The sequence below is a fragment of the Leptomonas pyrrhocoris genome, assembly GCF_001293395.1.
Source record: "Leptomonas pyrrhocoris isolate H10 chromosome Unknown, whole genome shotgun sequence".
NCBI classification, from domain to species: Eukaryota; Euglenozoa; class Kinetoplastea; order Trypanosomatida; family Trypanosomatidae; genus Leptomonas; species Leptomonas pyrrhocoris.
In genome coordinates, this window is record NW_015438372.1 from 386,193 (window position 1) to 405,159 (window position 18,967).

An 18,967-nucleotide genomic window follows, 5' to 3' on the forward strand; every position below is an offset into this window, starting at 1 on the left:
ACAATCCTTTAAAACGGCTAAAGGCCCCCCCTCCTCTCTTGCTGTGCTTCTTGCTAACCCAACTTTAGAAAGAAATATATATATATGAATATAACACGAAGCGAAGCCTACAGCTTTTGATACTGCAGATGTACCGCAAGAAGAAGAAACAGACGAAAATAGGTAAGAGGAGGATGCACAAACACCATTGTGCCTGAGGCACAACAACAGCGGTGACTCCCCCGCAAAGAACAACAACAGAAGTGCTCACCCGCTGTACATCGAAAGCAGACACACACCCACGTCAGCAGCCTGAATTCCAACACAAAAATCACAAATCAACACCTACGCAATACGCACATGTTCGTTGTCGCGGAGCAGGGGCGAGGAAAAGAATCCCCTCACCTTTTTCTCTGGTCCCGCTTCAGGCTCGTATCTTTCCATTTGAGGCCTCGTAGCGTTCGACGAAGCCATCGTCCGTCGGCTTGCCCAGCCCTAACTCCCGCGCCCGCCAGCGCTCCCGCTCAATGTCCTTCTCAATGGACGTGTGCCGGCGGGTGCGCTCCCTCTCCTCACTCCAGTAAATCGCGACGTAGATGCCCAGTGCGGTGAGGGCGCTGCAGATGACGAGTCGCTTGTCACGTGCCCGCTTGAAGCCGACCATCTCCTGCACCGTGACGTCGGAGCCGGTGTACCGCTTTACGTAGGAGTTCATCTTCTCTTTCCGTTTAATAAAATTCTCTACAGATTTAATTGCGTCTGTGTGTGTGTGTGTGTGTGCGTGCGTGTATGCGAATGGGTGAAGGTGTTATCAAATGCACACCCCCTTCGTTTGCTGCTTTGATGCACTGCTGTGTAGGGGCCTCCAAGCGAGTCACGTGGTGGCAGTGCGGCGAGCGAGAAGGGAAGGAGAGGGGAATAATTGTTTATGTTTGTAGGATGAGATGGAGAAGGGGGAGAGATAAAAGTTAGTAGAAAGAAACGAGGTAGAAGAATGGCGTTTTGGTTTTTCCTCTCCATTAACTTCTATGTTCAGCACAGGGATAAACCACGACCCTCACGATCACTCGGGGTCATTTACAACAACATTAGTTTTCGAAAGACAGCAACATATCATATTGATTGATTTATTAGTATCTTTTTCACGTGGAACGGGAACCAAGACTAACGCAGTGGCAGACTTCAAAACAAGATTAGTCCGCCCTCAAAGCGGGGCGGAGTGGGCCTGGGTGGGCGGGAAAACGAACAGAAGAGAGAACAAGGCGGAAGTCGAAGACTGTCCGTGGAAAAGGAGAAGAAAATAGAAAGGAGTCCCCGAAGATGATATTCACTTAGATTCCATTCAAACCATACTTCACATTCAATCATTCCTTTCGCAAGCTCCCAGAAAAGAGGATAGAAGAAGAGAACAAAAACCTTTGTGCGCACGACACCAACTGAGGAAGAATATATCAGCACTCTGTTACCGCTGCTGTGCTTGACTTCGCCTTTTTAAACTATACACCGCCCTCTTCAGCAAATCAGCTTTTCGCGTAAAATTTCTCCTTCTCTTTGTCAGTACTCAAGAAAAGACAATTGTCCAAGGGAGGGACGAGGACAACGCCGTCCGAAAGTTTAGCTTCCAAAGCGAGAAGTCCTGACGGAGAGAGACGCACCGCCTGTCACAGTGCAGGGCGGCGACGGTGCGACGACGCGTCATCGCCCATGCACCGCCACCACGACAAACGACAGCAACAACAAACAAAACAAAGCAAAAAGTGTACATACGCACGCGTTGTTTTAAACCCCCGAGGGAAAACGACGCGGTGCCGCAAACGTTAAACAATGGTTAAATACCAAGAAGAATAAAGAGCCACACCTCATTCCTAAAGTACATCAATTCCTTATCTTCTCCTTCTACCTTTCCTTCCCTTCCTCTTCGAAAAACCAACGCCAACAGATGATGAGGCAAAGGCTTCGGGCCAAATACACACACACTGGAATAATAATAATAATAAAGGGGACGAATAACAACACCGCGTCACAGCCAAACATCTATGCGTTTCCCAGAATGATACGGCTCGATCTTCTCCGGAGAGTTGCTCGTGGCGGTCGCGTTGTCGCACGGAATTGTCGTGTAGTTGAAGTCCTCCGCAAACTCCCTTCGCCGCTCGCACGACTCCTGCATCGTGCCATTGGGATGCACGTTGTGGCCGTAGATGGAGGCCTGCAGCTCCGCCGCACCCCACCGCTCCACCGGGAAGTACGCCTCGCGCGACGGCAGCACCGGCTTCGCGTTGTCGGTTCCTGCGTCGGCCAGCGCGGCCCAGGGGTAGTAGCTGTGCCGCAGCGCGTTGCTCGCCTCCTGACTCACGGGAGCAGGGGTGAGAGGCAGCGGCATCACCTCCTCGCCAAAACCATTCGCCGCCCCTGACGCGGACACCGCCCCCGTCGCACCATATCGGTCTTCGAAGTACTCCGGTATGTACGTGGTTGGGATGTCGTGTGCAAACGAACCCATGTGGTCTGCCGAGTCGTGGCAGTACATCTGCGGGGCGGTGCGGAAGGGTAAGGGCGCGACGGAGGCAGGTCCCGGCCCACAGGCGGTGACCGCTGGTGCGGAGCCGGCCGTCGACGACGCGACGGCCGAGTTCGCCGCCGGGGCGGCCAAGATACCCGCCGTCGCACGCGAGCGGTGTGCTTCGTTGCGGTAGGCAAGACTGAGCTGCACGTACGCGTCCTCCGTGTACAGCGCCGCCTGCCGCAGTTCACTCTCCTTCGACAGCGCCGCTGCCGTCCGCGCGGCTGGCGGACCTGCTGCGCGCGACGACACAGGCACGGAAGACAGCGGATACCCTGTCGTGCTGTTGCCCATCGTCATCGTCATTGTCATCGCAGCGGCACCAGCAGACGCGCCTGTAAGGCTCTTCGTCCACGTTTTATGCATGTCTTCTTTCGCCCGCGCCTTGTGCTGCTGCTCCGCGTACGCCACGGAAGCACCCAGGTTGATCAGCCGCTGCTGGTTTTTAAGGAACTGCGTGCTGCGGTCTTGGAAATCAGTCATTTCATCGTCTTCCTTTAGCGCTTTACGCATCTGCTGACGCTCCTCCTTGCGGCGTTGCAGCTCGCGCTTGCTCTGCGCCTCTGCCACCTCGCGACGGTGCTGTTCCTCTGCCTTTGCGGCCTCGTGCAGGGAGAGGGCGCGCTGCCGCTTCTCGGCCCGCTCGCGCTGCACGGCGGCTGACCAATCCGCCGCGTCGCGCATGTCGGCGTACGCGCTGACGTTGTGCACCAGCACTGGTGGGTGCAGCAGCGAGGACGCGGTGGAGAGCGCGTGGGGCTGCGGAGACGGTGGATTGGCGGCGGGGGCGCCATTCCTGTCGGAGGCCCCGCCATTCGAGGGGTGATCCGACGAGAGAAGTTGGTGGTGGTGGTCGGGGGGCAGAGGCGTGTCATCCTGATCCGAGTGCGGTGCGTTGCGATGTTGCAGCTCAATAGGAGCACGGATGACGTGTGCGGGCGGGGCGGGGCCGACGCCGGGTCCACCTTCCGCCCCGTCGGTTTTAAGCTAAACGAGTACATGAGTGGTGCACGCGGGACAGGTATGTGTATGTGTGTGTGTGTGTATCAACACCGGAATCGACGGGGAGCTCAAGTCTACGTATACGGCCCAGCAGAGGTCCACAAAAGGCGTACAAGCCCTTTCATGGCGTCGGCAGCGAAGTGAAGACACGGCGACGACGCAGGACCCAACCATCACAAAAAAATAATAATTAATAAACACAGGCAGACAGCAGAAGATGAAAGTTTGATGACGCACCAACCACAGAAAGAAAGGGACCGGCAACGGACCCCACAAACAACGAGGAGAACAAGCTGTGATGCGCCTGTTCACGTACATTTACGCTCTGCAGGGCACACACTTGCGGAAAACACAAGCAGGCAGGAGGCCTTCGCTCTCGCACACGAAGCACGCAGGTGGTGCACCAAAGACTTCACCTGCTTGTTCCACTCCTGCGTGCTTCGGTCACGCTGTTCTCCCCGTCGCTCTCCTACAAACAACAGACGAACACGTTACGCAAACAGCGGACCACAATCCGGCCGCGGTGTACTCCACGAATACGAAGTTGATTCCGCTAGTTCTATTTTAAAAGCTTATATATCAATGCTTCCCTGAATGGTCCTCTTCTCTAATGAATCGATGAGTGAAGTGCAGAGAAAAAAATAGTTCATAGACACACGCATACACGCACATACAATGAAAGAGAGCGAATACATTTAGCGTGAAGTGATCATTAACACGAATACCCGATGACGTAAGTAGGTGTATGCATGCCGGGGAGAGAGAGAGAGAGAGAGAAGGGGGCCGCTCCCTGCACTCCCGCAAAAAAAAAAAAGGGGTCTGTGTGCTGCCATACGCATCTGACAAGAGGGTTTTTTTCTCCTTTACTCTAGGGTGCTAAAAGCAAAGGCAAAAAAGAGGACAAAGGAGAGTCTGTAGACTGAAAACAGCAATAACAGCTAAAAGAAGATGGCGAGCGGCACATCGGATGACACGGAACCCACGGAGAAAGGAAAATAATCGTAGTCATCCTCATTAGCGCTCGATGGATTTTTTTCTTCACACAGCTGAACTCAGGATAATAATGATAAACAAAGAGAAAGAAGAATACCTTCACGAGTCGGCGAAAGATCCGCTCCTGTGCATCGTTGCACTTACTCACTTTCTCGAGGCCTTCTTGTTCGGCTTACCTTTCGGCGCGGCGGGCTTCGTGCGCGTCGAGCCGCTCCTGCGTGGCTTCGACACGGGCGTCTTCTTCTTTCGCGTCTGTGTCTGCGCAGGGGCCTTCACCGGTCGCATGTGTTTTTGCGGAGCAGCTGCGGGTTTGCGTTGGGCCGCCGTTCCCCGCTTTCCCGGTGCGCTCTCGCTCTTCCGCTGTCTCTTCTGCAGCTTTGACGGAGAAGGAGCTCCTTTGCCGCGTTCCGGTGACTTCGCCTTTGACTTTTGCAGCACCGCCTTTGCAACTGGTGCTCTACGCGCCCTCGGCTTCATGCGCAGAGGAGCCTTTGCCTTTGCACTCTTGGAGGCCTTCACCGGTGTGGTGACTGCTGCATGCGATTTGCTGTGCTTGGTGTTGCTGACGGTGCTTCCTTTTTCCATTCTGCTGTGGCGCGCCAACGACGCTGCGGAGGTTTTTGACGCGGCCGCGGCGGCCGCCTTGCTCTTCTGCGCCGCACGACGTTGCCGGTGCAGTTTCGCACGTGCCGCCGTTATCGTCTTCTGGGAGGCACCACCACCTCTAGCCGCCGCCGCCGCCGCCTCTGCATCTGCCGTGGCTGTCATGCCCAACAGGTCACCCTCCGGCATCACACCCAGGTCTGCCTCGCTGAAGCCACCACCGCTTTCCTGCGTGTAGCTGACCATCGGGTCTGGCTTCAGCGCCTCCGCTGCCGCTGCTGCTGACAAGGTCGCACGTTTGCTCTTTTTCTTGGGGCTCGCTGCGAAGAGCACGTCACGCTCGCGCTGCGCCACGCCACGCCGGAAGTTCTGCAGCTCGGTGTCGTTCGTGCGGCGCACCTTCGCCAAATCTCGCTCCGCCTTGAGGCGCTGCAGGGACGCATTTAGCAGCGCCTCTTCTGCCTGTAGCTGCTGCACACGCTGACTGTGCAGGAGGGCGGTGGCGGGGGAGCTGACAGACTGCAGCACCTCTGCCGCTTGCGAGGCGGCGGCGGCTAGGCGAATGCGACGCGCCTTGGTAATCACCGGCCGACGTGGTGACGACGCAGACGAAGCGCGCGCGTGCTCGTGGGCCGCCGCGGCATCGGAAGTCGTGCAAGGGCGCGACGTGTGGGCCGGCGCGACAACGGCTGCGACCTCTGCCAGGTGCCGAGGACCGAAGCCGCCGGTGAAGCCAACATAGCCCTTACCGGTGCTGTGGCGGCTGTCGTCGTGCAGGTTGGACACGACGAGCGCATTGCTGCTGCTCCGGTGGGCGGCGTCCGCCAACCACGACGACGATGCTTCCTCCCTGCCGGCGTGGCTGTGGTGGTGGAAGTGCTGATCCTGAAGAGCGCTGGACAGCGCGGCCGCTGCATCACCGGAAGAGGCGTCGACATCGCTGGTTTGATGATGTGCCGAAAAGGCCGCTGCGCCGACCTCGCTCGCACCTGCCGCTGCTGCGGCAGTTGTGGAGAAGAGCGAGGCAGAGCGCAGAACACTCGAACTTTGGAAGAGCGAGCGAAGCATGACGTATTGCGGCGCTCGTGTGTTTGTTTGTGGAAAGAAAAGGCAATCAATCTGGCGTATCTGAGTGCGGGGGGAGGGGGCTTCTGCTGGAAGGAGAGGCGATTCTCACTTTCTTTAAACAAACAACAACAAAGGTGCAAAGAACTCAAAGAAGAAAATACAAAGAAAGAGAACAAAAAGTAGACGGAAGCGCAAAGGCCGAAGTTGAGAAACTTCTAGAAAGGGCGGAGGGCCCACGAGAGAGAGAGAGAGAGAAACGAAGGGTTATAGTGGTACAATAACAAAGTGCTGAAAAGGAAAAACACACAAGCCAGGGATAATCGTCAAGGACAACGCGCAGAGGAGGAGGAGCGAAAACAATAGGCGGTGCCGATACAACTCGGGCGAGCTTTCCCCCCTGATGAAATCGCGACCCCCGGATAAAAAAAAAAATAGCAGAACGCGAAAGAAGAAGAAGAGAATCTGCGCTGTACACGGCGGAGGAGCGCAGAAAGATCTGCTCAGAGAAAGAAAAGCCCAAAGAGTGGAAGTAGAAGAGCAGGCAGGGAAAAGAAACGTCTAACGGGTGGTGAAACGAAAACAAACAATAAAGTATCAGAGCTCTAGAAGAAGAAGTACAAGGGGGAAAAAATGGTGAAGAGGGCGAAAGGAAAAATAATAAACTTCTGTACAAGGTGAATTATACAAAAAATATATAAGAGAACAATAAGACGGAGGTGGGCGCCGTCGCGTAAAGGCGCTTACGACGATTAATGTTGTTTCTTTCTTTTCTTTTCTCTGAAACAAAAGGAGACAGTGCGAGAGAAGAATTGTTCGTTACTTCCACGAACACAGAGATATTTTTCCTTACTACTCCACAAAACGTGTAGATGCTTTGATGAGGAGGTCGTGATTGGCGAAGTGTTTAAAGCGGCGGAGAAAGGTCAGCCGCCATTTTTTTTTTGGTAGGATGTATGTGCCGTACAGTAGACAGAGGGGAGTCGGTGAAGAGATCCGCAGAGCGAGAAGGCGAGAGGCGTTGGGCGATACATATATTCGTTGACGTTGAAGCACAGGCGCGGAGGATCACAGAGAGCGCGCGCGCGCGAGAGGACTTCTCTCTCCTCACGGCAACGTTGGTCAGAGAGCCAGTCGCCATTGAAATTAAACCGAGGGAGTTCTTCTTCTTTAGAGTTGTCCGGGAAGAAGAACGCCCCGGCAGCAGGCGAGTTTTCCGCCCTTCCGACGGTTGCATGGCGCTGCTTCAATAAGTGTTGATGTTCATTTCCCTTTCCTCTTTTGAGTTGTTGATCTTCGACACGTTCGCCAACGTGGCGGCGGCTAAACAGAGGCGTGCACTCTTCTTTTCATATATATTACTGCCTTCTCGTCCGGGGAGAGAGAGAGAGGGCGGGAGAGAAAAAAAAAAAGGGAGAGCAGGCTGCGGTGCTTTTGCGTCTGGGCTGCCAAGACGACTAATAATGACCGCAATACTCGTAAAAGAGATTTGCAATGATTAGTTTTCGTAGGTGGAAGTAACGGAGACGGCACCGCTATTCATCCAGTAAAGGAACAAAACGAACAAAAGAAACCACAGAAAACTACGAGAAGGGCGATACGCACCCCACGCACACCGCGCGCACCGCCGCTCACAGACAATAACAACAATAATAAAATATAATCGACAGCGCTTACAACAAGACGAAACGCACACACGCGGATGGAGGGAGGAGGGAGGGAGGGAGAAAGTGTCAACAGACCAACCAACAACCAACAAACAATAGTTAATACGCATGAAAACTTTCCTATTTGCAGTGCCCTCAGGCAGACGGCCTCGCCGCTTCAGCTCCCCCCCTCCTCTTCCTCTTCGTCTCCCATCCCCTGCTGCTCCTGCTTCTGACGCAGCGCCTCGTAACGAGCCAGCAGCTGCGCGTACTCTTCCTTCAGCTCCCGCTTCAGGTGCACATAGGGGACACGGTGACTGGACTGACGAGCCGCCCGCATGGCGAAGCCGGCGTTCTGCCACGGATAGAACAGTTGGATGTACATGTTCGACGCCATGGTGATCACCACCAGCACCCCACAGGCGAAGAACAGCATCAACCAGAACTTGCCGGAGGTGCCGTACAGCTCGTTCGCCATCTTCACACACCAGTTGCTGCCTGCTAAGTTGTTCATGGCGGAGTAGATGAGCTCGATGACCGGGACGGCGATGATCTCCAGCGAGATGGCGAGGGCGAAGAGAATCATGTAGTACGAGACGAGCGTGCCAGCCCGGAAGTCGGCCACAAGGACCAGCATGGTGAAGAAGGTCATGCCATAGTCCTCGAGGGCGGGGGACATGTGTGGGTAGAGGTTGTCCTGAACCCCCACCGTGTACATGAGCACAAAAAAGAAGGCAAGCCCTTCGATCATGCCATCGAAGAGCCACTTCGCGATGTAGGGGAAGGAAAAGTACATGAACTCGCGTGACAGCGGTGGGTACAGCGTCGGGAGCGACTCTGCCAGTTCATCCTCGACGTCCTTGTCCAGAATACCAATCATGAGGGGCTGCAGGGAGCAGAAGAAGATGCTGAACATCGCCAGCAGCCACGAGTCCATCAGGGAGATTCCAGAGTAGCACGAGTAGAACTGATAGGCGATCATGCCCACCGTCACAATGACGTTCTTGTATAGCGAGTAGACGATGCAGTGCGCCTCACGAAGGACGGAGAAGCGGCCGTGGACGAAGAGGAGCCGCTTCAGGAAGCGAAACTTAGGAATGGCGTAGTCGCTTGCCAGCTCCGCCTGCGACCCCTCCAGCCCCATGATGCCGACCCCAATACTGCTCTCCTGTATCATCGAGACATCGTTCGCGCCGTCGCCAATGGCGAGCGCCACGGCGTTCATGTTGCGCTTGAACATGCGCACGATTTTGGCTTTCTGCAGCGGCGTCATGCGGCAACACACCGCACTGCGGCAACGGCTGCCGAGTAAAAAGAAACGGTGCGCACGGGCGTTGTCGGCGAAGATGAAGTCGAGGGTTTTGCCGTCCACCACGACGACGACGGCGTGTGTGTTGAAGACCTCATCGCTGTCATCGCACTTCGCCTCGGCGGCCGCCAGCTGCGCCTCAATGCGGGCGACCTTGCGCGCTAGAAAAGCCTCGTCTGTTTGCAGAGCGTGCGCACTCGCAGCCGTGTTCGTCGTCGCCGCCGGGTCAGACTTGCGCAGGACACCGCCATCCGCCTCCCCGGCCGCGGTGCGCGCGCTCTGCGGACCAGGTGAGCGGGCACCGGACGATAGCAGGGGCAGCGGCTGCGTCGCGGAGCTCACCTCTATCGAGCCGGACGCGTTGTGGGTCGTAGTGTTAAAGGGGGGAGAGGCCAGCGCTGACATGCGGGAGTTCGAAACGGAGACGCCTTCTTCCTCCTCGCTGCTCTCACCCCCCTCCTCTTGCTCGCCGTTTGCCTTCTTCGCGCGAGCCTGCTCCTCGTACTGCTTCTGCTGCTTCAACAGCTTCTCCTCCTCCATGATGTCCGACACGTCTAGGTGGCAGACGTACTCGGCGTAGTCGGGGCTGACGAGGCCGCTCGTGTGCGCGATCGTCACGGCCGTCTCGCGCTTGTCGCCCGTCAACATCCACACCACAATGGACGCCTGAATGCAGAACTCCAGCGTCTGTGGAACCTCGTCCTGCAGCTTGTCCTCCACCGCGGTGGTGCCGACGATGTCGACGTCCTTTTCCAGCAGAGCGTAGGCCTGGTGCAGCCTGTCGTTGCGGTCGTGCATGGCGCACTGCGCCTCGTTGAAGAGGGGCAGCCACGCCAGGACTTCCTCCTCGTTGAGGTACCGCTGACCGAGCACCAAGGTGCGCAGCCCGAGCTGCGCCATCGCGTCCAGCTCCGCCAGCATCTTCTCCTTCACCCGCGCATTCGCCTTCTTCTGCATGTTGACAATCTCCATCATGCTGTTATCCGCACCCTTCACCAACAGAAGAAACTTGTGCGAGTCCGATGCGGCCGCGGCGCCTGTGCCGGCGGTGTTGCACAGGGCAGCGACTTCGCTAGGCGAGTTCTGCGACTGCTGTCGGATCGGCGGGTCGGGCGTGAAGACGTTCGAGCTGGTGGCGTGCTGGAGGGCGGCACCCGACTTATCCGGGCTCCGCAACGTACGCGGCGGCTGGGAGACGGGCTTCGGTTGCGGGGGCTGACCAGCGCCGTTGGAGGGCAGTAGCTCCGTCGAGAACGACGAGGACGTGGCGTACGGGAGGTGACGCGTGTCCGCCCTCTTCGGGTCATTCATCGAGGTCTCCAGCACGGACGCATCGGGCGTGAAGGGGGAGTGCGCCGCGTCGCGTGCGAGTGAGGTCGCGTTCGGGGAGGAGGAATGTTGCTGTAACGCAGCTTGAAAGCTCGCCGATGCGTTATTATTAGCGCTGCTCGTGTTCATGTTGCCACGGCAGTTGAACAGCAGCGAGGCCGCCTCGGCCGCCGCCTGCTCATCCGCAACGATGTTGTCTTGCGTCTTTCGGTGGTAGTGCGCGCTGGTGCCGGCGGCGGCCGACGTCGCGGCCCCCTCCGTGTCCAGATCCGGTCGCCGCTGCAGCAGGATGCTCATCAGCTTCCGCTGCGGCGTGAACTCGAGCTCGGCGATGATGTCGTAGCACATAAGCCGACCCAGCGCCTTCAGGTACATCTGCTTCGCGGTGCGCTCAAATAGAGAGAAGCCGTTCTCGCGAGCGGCGTTGACGAGGGCGATTTCATCGAGGGACTGACCTTCGTAGATCTTTGTGCGGTCAATGAACTGTTCGAGATCACCACCGCCACCACCACCAACGCCGACACCCGGTCCCGCCCCGCCGCCGTCCGCCGACGGCGAAGAGACGCCGTCGCGAAAGCCGCGGCTGCGCTCGCCAGCGAGGGAGTTCGGGCTGCCGCTGTTCACCGCCCGAGGCCGTTGGGGACCAAGGGCAGAGTTTTGACTGAAGTTCCGACTGTGCATGACGCGGCTGAGGTACCGGTTTTGGTACCAGCTCGCGCTGCTGGTGCGGCCATGCAGTTTGCTGATGGCGCGCGGACTGAGCGGGAAGTCGTCTGTGTGCTGCGCGGCCCGTTGCGGTGGCGGCGGTGGTGTAGGGGGGAAGGAGGTGCTGCTGCCACCGGCGCCGCTGCGTGCGTTGGCGGCACGCGCAGTAAGGGAGAGCGAGCTGGCCGCCGTCAGCGGTTCCTCCCTGCCGTTCCCACCCCCGGCGGAGGCGTCAGTGGTGGAGCGGTGGAAGGGCTCGAAGTCGTCCCGCGCCGGTCCAGCAGGGACGGCGTACGGGATCTCCACAAAGTTGGCGGCGGAGATGGTGGACAAGGAAAGCGTGTTGGCGATGGCTGAAAGGTGCGTGCCGGCCGCTTCTGCCGTGTCGTGGCCCGCCGCCTCACGGTGATGGTGCGCCTGCGCGCTCTTCTCGTGGTGTTCCTGCTGGGGAGACTTCTTCGCGACCTTCTCATCCTGTCCAGTCTGCCCCTCCTCCTCCTTCTCCTCGCGTGTGCGGTGGTGGTGGTGATGAGGCCGAGAAAGGCTCGCCGCATCTCCTGCCTCTCTGTTGTCTTTCTTCATGCGTTTGCGCGCCGCCTTCTCGGCCTTGCGCTGCGCTTTCCGCTCGCGTCGGCGCTGCTTCCGCTGCGCTTTCGTGAGCTTCGCTGCGGCATCGTCCTGAGCGTCACCGGGCACCTCCACGTCCTCTGCGGTGCGATTCAAGGACTCGTTGTCGACACTTTCCGAGGACACACTGCTCTGACCATGTATAGGAAAGCACACGACGGAGTGGCACAGGGCCAGGGCGCGCAGGTAGCGGAAGAGGGGATCGCGCTCCAGCACTGCCTCGCTCACCTTGCTCAGCCCGCCAGTACCGCCTGCACCACCGCCGCTTAAATTGCCGCCGGTCATGCTGAGGTACGCGCCATTGTAGCTGCCGAAGCCGCTGAAGGTACCGCTGCCCCACGCATAGGCGCTTCCGCTCGGCACCCCGTGGTGGTAGCTCTTCGAGGAGGACGGCAGCAGCAGACCCACGCTGCTGCCGCCGCGAGTGTGTGCCGGCACGACAGGCGTGCCGGCAGCTCTGACCGCCGGCATCGGCGAGCCAGATCCATAGTCGGCAAAAAGTGTAGGTACGTCGACGGAGTTGACGCGAGGGTGCTCCAGCTGCTGCTGCACGGCACCACCGCCACCACTGCCGCCAGCGCCGCTGCCGATGCTGATGCCGCTTGGACGCGTCAGCCCGGCCAATGAAGGAGGGGAGGCCCGTGCCATGGGTGGCGCCTTTATATTGGCGAGGGCGGGTGGCATGCGATAGGTGACGGAGGTCGGGACGGCACCACTCGAAGTCGGCTGCACCGCCCTTCCCTCACCGGCACTTACGGCTGCTGCTGCATTTGCTGTATCAGTTGCTGTTGCGCTGGGCGCTTCTCCGCCGTCGGCGGGAATGGTAGATTGATTTGCCCCCGCGGCCGCCGCCGTCAGCGAACGCTGTGGCGGCACCCCTCCACGGTCGTGGTGGTAGGTGTCTTCGCCGCCGGAGCTGCTCATGGAGAGGACGCGGCGTACCGGCCCCGCGCCGCTCCCGCTAGCATTCGGATTATACACGTTGCTGGTGGTGTTACTGGTGTTGTTGCCGCGGCTTCCACCGCTCCCCGCACGTCGCCTGAGCAGCGCACGACCGATGGCGCCGGGCTGCTCCGTCTCGCTATGCGTGTGTCCGTCCACCACGCCGCCCACGTACGTCATCAGGTTCTCCGTCAGCGTGCCTGTTTTGTCAGTGAAGATGTACCGCACGTGGCCTAGCTGCGAGTTCAGCTCCGACGTCTTTGGGCGCGCCTTCTTGATGGCGCCAGTGAACTCGTCGTACACGGCCATGCGCTTATCGGCGCCGATCATGAGCATCTGCATTGCCTTGTTGAACTCCAGGGTGACGTAGAGGGACATGGGAATGAGGTAACTGAGGAGGACGAAGTTCGTCAGGTAGCGCCACCAGAAGAGCGCGGCGTCCGAGTACCGATTGAGGCTCCACTGGATGTACCACGCCGCGAACTCCGTCTTGGCGCCCGATGGCCGACGCAGCAGGTGGTGCTTATTCCAAATCGCCAGCCCGCACAGCATGAACATCAGCAGCTGGTTCAGCACGAAGAGAAACACGTTAAGTTGGTTGAGACGCCGCGTCATGGTGGTGATCTTGTTCGGCTTCGGCCGCAGGTTTAGAAGCATCTTCGTGTGCCGCCCGGTGTACACGACGGCGCCGAGCACCCAGTCCGTATTGCGGATGACGCACCCACGCGGGATGAACTGGTCGATGCCGAGGGGGACCATCTCCCCCATCGGCATCCGCAGCTGCCCGAACCACGTCGAGAGGTCCGGCGTGGGCGCGCAGGACACGAGGACCACACCAAAGGCCGGCTGTTCCTGCTGTTCCGCCTCCGCCGAGTCGTTGACGATGCAGCTTTCTGCTGGTGTCACGCAGCCACTGACCATGGCCGAAGTCGGCACTGTCGCCAAGGCCGAGTTGGCAGCTCTGCTGCGTTCCAACGCACTCGGCGTGCGCTCCGCGATGAGGTTGCCGCCGCTGCTGCGCCTCCGCACGCTGCTTCTCTGGCGCAGGCTGCTGAGGAGGTGTCGGGGCTGCCCACCGGCGCCGTCCGCAACCATAGGCGCAGCCACCTCATCCACCCCGCTCGCTTCCGCATGGCGCAAGCGCGTGGAGGACAGAAGGTGGGAGTTGAGGCTGTTGGTGCGGCTGTGCGCCCGCTCGTACTGCGCCGAGAGTTCTCGCACGTGCTGCGGCATCGGGATAGTTCCTTCCTCCACCAACCGCTCGTCCAGCGTCATGTGGCGCTGGTGGCGCAAGTGGTCCAGCGTGTGGTCGGCGGAGAGGCCGAGGAGGGACACGCTGCCCTGGCCGAAGAACGGCTCCGACTCGGCGGGGATGGCAAGGTCGGTGCCGCTCGTGATTAGCGACAGCGCTGGTCGACGATAAGAGCTGCCGGACTGCTGCTGCCGTAACGAGTCAGAAAAGCGCCGATGTTGCAGATGCGGGACGTCCGTCTGGCCGGGAAGCGGACCATTACCCGCCTCGGCAGCCTCCCGCTCCTCCGGCTCCAGGTGCGGTGTGATGAAGACGTGCGAGTCTTCGCCGTCGCGGGTGCCCTTCTCCGGGCTACGGCTGAGCAGCCGTCGTCTCTCTTCTTCCGCCGCCGCCGCCGTCTTGGGTGGGCGCTGCGGCGTGGAGTGCCGCGCACACGTGTCACCCTCTGGCCCCGACCCGACCATGCTGCCCTGCGCATTCGCCGTGGCCGCCACCGCTTTGTCCGCCTCCTGCGATGGCGACGTCGCCACGTGCGCCGCGACCCCGCCGCAGGAGTCGACCGTGACCTTCGACAGCGGCTCCCCGCTGCCGCCGGCACTGCCGTTTGCCGGATCCTCGCCGTTCATCTTCGCAAAGACCGCCGCCGGGCTCGACGCCGGCACGCCGAGGGCGCGCTCGATGATGTCCTCCACCGTCCCCAACGCCTCCACCGTCTGCATCTTGGCGCGACGCGTCTTGGCGCTCGTCTCGCCGTCGAGGTTTGCCGTCTCGATGTAGGTGAGGCCGTCGGGAAGGGAGGTGTTGAGGAGCAGGCAGTCCGCCCGCACCTCCTCGCCGAGACGGAAGAGGACGACGTCGCCTGGGTAGACGTCGCAGCTGCGAATGGGCTGGAAGGTGACGTTCGGCTCCTGCGATGTGCTCGTGGCCGCATCCGTCGTCGCCGCCGTGGCGGCATCCGCCTGCGACGTGGCGGCGCTGTTCGCTTCGTCGTTTTGCGCTAGAGGCTTCAACAAGGCGGACCGAGCCGGCGCAGGAGGGACGACACCACCACCGTCGCCATCGCCTATCCGCCGCGGCGGAGCCGCAGGACTCGCCCGAGGGCTTTTGTCGAGCGAGGCCATCTCGGTCCCGCCGCCACCGCCCCGTGGATGCGTCTTATCAGCAGGAAAGAGGAAGCGCACGACACGCTTTCGTCCGTGACCGTTGCCCGACGCGTCCTCGGCGCCGTTGCTGCTGTGGCGCTCCTCACTGTCGCTCGTCATGATGTTCGTCGTGTTGTGCTTCGTCGCGGCCGTGTCGCCGCGCAGGAGCGGTTCGACGCTGCCCTCTGCGTGACCCGCCTCCGCGCCCGGCGGGGACGTGGCTGGCTTTGGCGATCGGTCTGCCTGCGATCCGCTACGAGCGGGGCGACCGGACCCTTCCGCTTGCACCGGCACCCGCAAGACGTGGACGATCATTTCATTGGCCTGCTGATCCGCCTTGCGGCGCTTCCAGTCCTCCCACAGGTCCTTGATAATCCCAGCGCCGAGCACGATGCAGAGCGGCACGACGCTGCTGAAGGGGTTAATAGGACTTGCACCAGGCACCAGCGTGATGACCATAACCAGCAGGAAGTAAAAGTTCGAGATTTTATAAAACTGGTATAGCAGACTTAGCGGCAGGCCCGAGGCCAGGGTGTACTTGGCTGTCCGAATTGAATTGTCAGGGAACTTGCGCTGGTGGTTGAGGTCGCTGCGGAGAAGGTCGACTTCGACGAAGCCCGGCTGCGACGACGAGCCGTTGTCGCTGCGGTCCGCCACGTAGTTGTTGTCGTCATCGTCATCGATGGCGTTGCCGTTGTTGCTCGTGCAGCCGAAGGTGTCGCTGGCGGTGGCGGTGAACGCCGCAAAGCCAGATTTAACCTTCCTCCACATGTGGATGGAAGTGGGGGGGGGGGGGTAGGGGAGGTGCGAGCTGCGCTGCTGACCGTTGGGTAGATTTTGATCTCTCTCTCTCTCTATATATGTAGAAACAGAGTCCAAAGAACGAAAATGTGAAAGCTAAAAATAAGTCGGTGAATATGCATATATATATATAAATTTATATTAGACGGAGACGAGCACTTGTCAGGCTTGGTAAGATAAGAGAAATAACAAAAAGAGAAACACTCAGAACAGTCTGAACGCTTCAACACATTCAGACAGAAAGGGCAAACAACAAAAGGCCTCACCCACACGCGCACATGCGGAGGGAATATCAACAGCAGCAACAACAATAGCAATAAGTCACCGCCGTTACCCGTTGATGCGCCAAGGAAAGGGCAGAACCGCAGAGAGAGAGAGAGAGAGAGAACACAAGATAAGAAGAAAAAAGAAGCTCGAGCAACAGGCGAGACCGACGAAAAAAAGATGACTATCTAATTTCAGCTGCTCAAGGATAACAATCGTTGTTTTGCTTTCAAAAACAAACCCGAAACGAAAGAAGTGGGGGTTCGTGTGTGTGTGTGTGTGTGTGCTGTCGATCTTGTGAGGGGTATAGCTAGCAAAGACCGCGAAACACAGGAAAAAAGAAATCGCCAAACACAAACCAATAGTAGAAGGCCAGCAATAGTAATAGTATTAGTAAAAACACACGCACCCGTACACAAAAGGATTTAACGTTCACGCGCGTTAGTTTCACAAGTGACTTGCAGAGGAAAAAATGAGAAAAAAAAAAGGAAGGCTAGTGCACCTGCTGTCCCCTCTAAGAATAATAATAATAACAGTAATAAGGTGTGAAAGAAGAAGGTGGGTTTTATTCCACCTGTGCCGACGCCACACCCCGTGGGTTTTGCAGAAGACAAGGATGTCACAAGACAAGAGCGAGAGGGAGAGGGAGGGAGAGGGAGAGGAGGGAGAGGAACGAAAGGAGAAGCAGCAGCAGCAGCGGCAGATACGACAACAACAATGCGATGAGCACAACAGCCGCAACAGTAATTTACAAGCGAAGAAATCACACACACGCAGGGGAAAAACAGAGTTCGAGGAAGGAAGCTATTCTTTGAAAGCCACACAAACAAAACCCCCCCAAGCCCATTCAATCACCGGCACGTCGCGTTAAAAGAGAGAAAAACAAGCCCCCCCCAAAACGTCGACGAGGGCAGGAAGAGTATCACTAGCTCTTACACCGAAGAGGTTCGATGGGGATTACAAGAAGGGAACACTGCAGAAAACAAAAAAAGGCTTCTCTTGTTAAACACTCTCCCCACGAAATTAAAAGAAAAATAACAACAACAACAACACGACACAGAAGACGCGAATTAAATAAATAAATGAATACATATATGTATGTGAGTGTTGCGAGGGTTTAGAGCTCGTGTGAAATCGCTCACCGCGTCTTGAGTAGTAGTGGTCTCCCTCTCGCTGCCAATAAGGTGCATAAGATGAAAGAGGGAGGAGGGAAAACACACTCAAACAGAAAAAGGCCGAGAAGCGCTTTGGAAAAATAACAATAACAAAAAATGTGAAAGGCCGAGTTCCTTCTCAACTTCCACACCTTTGCAGTGCGTGGAGGAACAAGAGGAAGAAGAATCGTTCGTTAACGCGTGCGTCACGATCGGGAAGCGGTGCTACCGAATGGTAGAGGAGGAGAAAAAAGAAAGAGAAAACGCGGGGGTAAACCCCGAAGTACCGCGAAAAAACGCGTCCGGTTAAGTGAAACTACTTCCTCCCTCATTGAAACCAGGGAAATAAGTAAGTAAAGAGATGAGAAACCGAGAGGGGAACAGAAAGAGACGCTTTTTGTTTTTGTAAGTTACGAGAGAGAGAGTGTGCGTGTGCGCGTGTACCGAACTGGTTAAAGGAGAGGGGACCACACACCTCCCAACACTTGCCAGTTAAGGCAGCACCACAAGGAGGAGGCGCCGTCTACACAAACGACGACCATCCCCTCCATCCTATCCGACACACAGGAACTTGAAGCATCTGAGTCTCACCCACACGCCGAGGAGGTTGCATCGACGAAGCGTAGACGAAGGAAAGAAGAATTCCCTGCTGCGCTCAGGTCCTGCAACAATCGTCTGCAGGAAGGAGAAGAGGAGACTCCCCCCTCCTCCAAACGTTCATCTTGTTCCTTGTTAGATGTATAATGAAATGATCAAATGAAAAAAAACAACAACGAAATCAGGCTGAGCGCCAACGATGCAGCTGCCACATGATGCAACAAACCACCCCCCTCCTCACAAGTGCTGCTGCTGCTGTCTTCTTCTACCTTGCGTTTTCGTGAGACAACCTGTAGCACGAAAGGACAAAGGAAGAAGAAGACATACAGAGAGCGTGCGCGCTGCGAGAGAGGGGTGCGTGGCCGTTCGTCTACGTTGCTTAGCGCAGCTTCTTCTTCATGCGGAGGTTGGAGCAGTGACCGCACGCCTTCTTGCGGCAGTTCGTCGCACGCACCGGCAGGCGGGCGTAGCAGCGGCGGCACACCTTCTTCTCCCAGTTGTACTTCTTCGCCAGGGCGACCAGAGTTGGCTCCATGATGCCACCGCGCAGGCGCAGCACGAGGTGCAGCGTCGACTCCTTCTGGATGTTGTAGTCCGCGAGCGTGCGGCCCTCCTCCAGCTGCTTGCCGGCGAAGATCAGGCGCTGCTGGTCCGGCGGGATGCCCTCCTTGTCCTGGATCTTCGCCTTCACGTTCTCGATCGTGTCGCTAGCCTCGACCTCCAGCGCGATCGTCTTGCCCGTCAGCGTCTTCACGAAGATCTGCATGGCTGCGATGGTACGGGAAGAGAGAGAGAGTCAGAGGAAGAAAAGAAATATAATCCCACTAAGGCACGTCAACTGCACCCAAGAGGAAGAATGGAGAGGAAAGTAGCAGGTAACAGGTGCAAATGCACGAGACAGGCGCATTGCAAGGGAGATGGAAGGGGGGGGGGGGAGGTGAAGTTGCATGACATGACGGAGATGGATGTAAAAGGAAGCCGTTTTGTTTTGTTTTGT

General features: G+C 57.9%; 5 protein-coding genes across 7 annotated transcripts; all 5 read right to left on the reverse strand.

The window, feature by feature from the left end:
• Positions 1–403: 403 nt before the first annotated feature.
• Positions 404–843, reverse strand: ABB37_06964 (putative mitochondrial hypothetical protein; the record flags this gene model as incomplete). Of its 2 annotated transcripts, none has more annotated exons than XM_015805424.1 (1): positions 404–843. In XM_015805424.1, exon 1 carries the CDS (start codon positions 692–694, stop codon positions 404–406), a length of 291 nt encoding a protein of 96 aa, XP_015656037.1. In that variant the 5' UTR covers positions 695–843. The 2 variants fall into 2 exon arrangements, with proteins under 2 accessions (XP_015656037.1, XP_015656036.1); XM_015805423.1 differs by having other exon boundaries at positions 404–831.
• A 1,156-nt stretch (positions 844–1,999) lies between these two features.
• ABB37_06965 (hypothetical protein) lies at positions 2,000–3,660 on the reverse strand (the record flags this gene model as incomplete). The annotated part of the gene is made up of 1 exon (XM_015805425.1): positions 2,000–3,660. Exon 1 carries the CDS (start codon positions 3,221–3,223, stop codon positions 2,000–2,002), a length of 1,224 nt encoding a protein of 407 aa, XP_015656038.1. The 5' UTR covers positions 3,224–3,660.
• Positions 3,661–4,678: 1,018 nt separating this feature from the next.
• ABB37_06966 (Histone h1-like protein) lies at positions 4,679–7,078 on the reverse strand (the record flags this gene model as incomplete). Of its 2 annotated transcripts, none has more annotated exons than XM_015805427.1 (1): positions 4,679–7,078. In XM_015805427.1, exon 1 carries the CDS (start codon positions 6,203–6,205, stop codon positions 4,679–4,681), a length of 1,527 nt encoding a protein of 508 aa, XP_015656040.1. In that variant the 5' UTR covers positions 6,206–7,078. The 2 variants fall into 2 exon arrangements, with proteins under 2 accessions (XP_015656040.1, XP_015656039.1); XM_015805426.1 differs by having other exon boundaries at positions 4,679–7,055.
• Positions 7,079–8,026: 948 nt separating this feature from the next.
• On the reverse strand, positions 8,027–15,925 carry ABB37_06967 (putative phospholipid transporting ATPase-like protein; the record flags this gene model as incomplete). The annotated part of the gene is made up of 1 exon (XM_015805428.1): positions 8,027–15,925. The coding sequence occupies one exon, from the start codon at positions 15,923–15,925 to the stop codon at positions 8,027–8,029; it is 7,899 nt and encodes a 2,632-aa protein (XP_015656041.1).
• A 2,186-nt stretch (positions 15,926–18,111) lies between these two features.
• ABB37_06968 (ubiquitin-fusion protein) lies at positions 18,112–18,809 on the reverse strand. The gene has a single exon (XM_015805429.1). It carries the CDS (start codon positions 18,734–18,736, stop codon positions 18,350–18,352), a length of 387 nt encoding a protein of 128 aa, XP_015656042.1. The 5' UTR covers positions 18,737–18,809; the 3' UTR covers positions 18,112–18,349.
• Between the last annotated feature and the right edge of the window lie 158 nt (positions 18,810–18,967).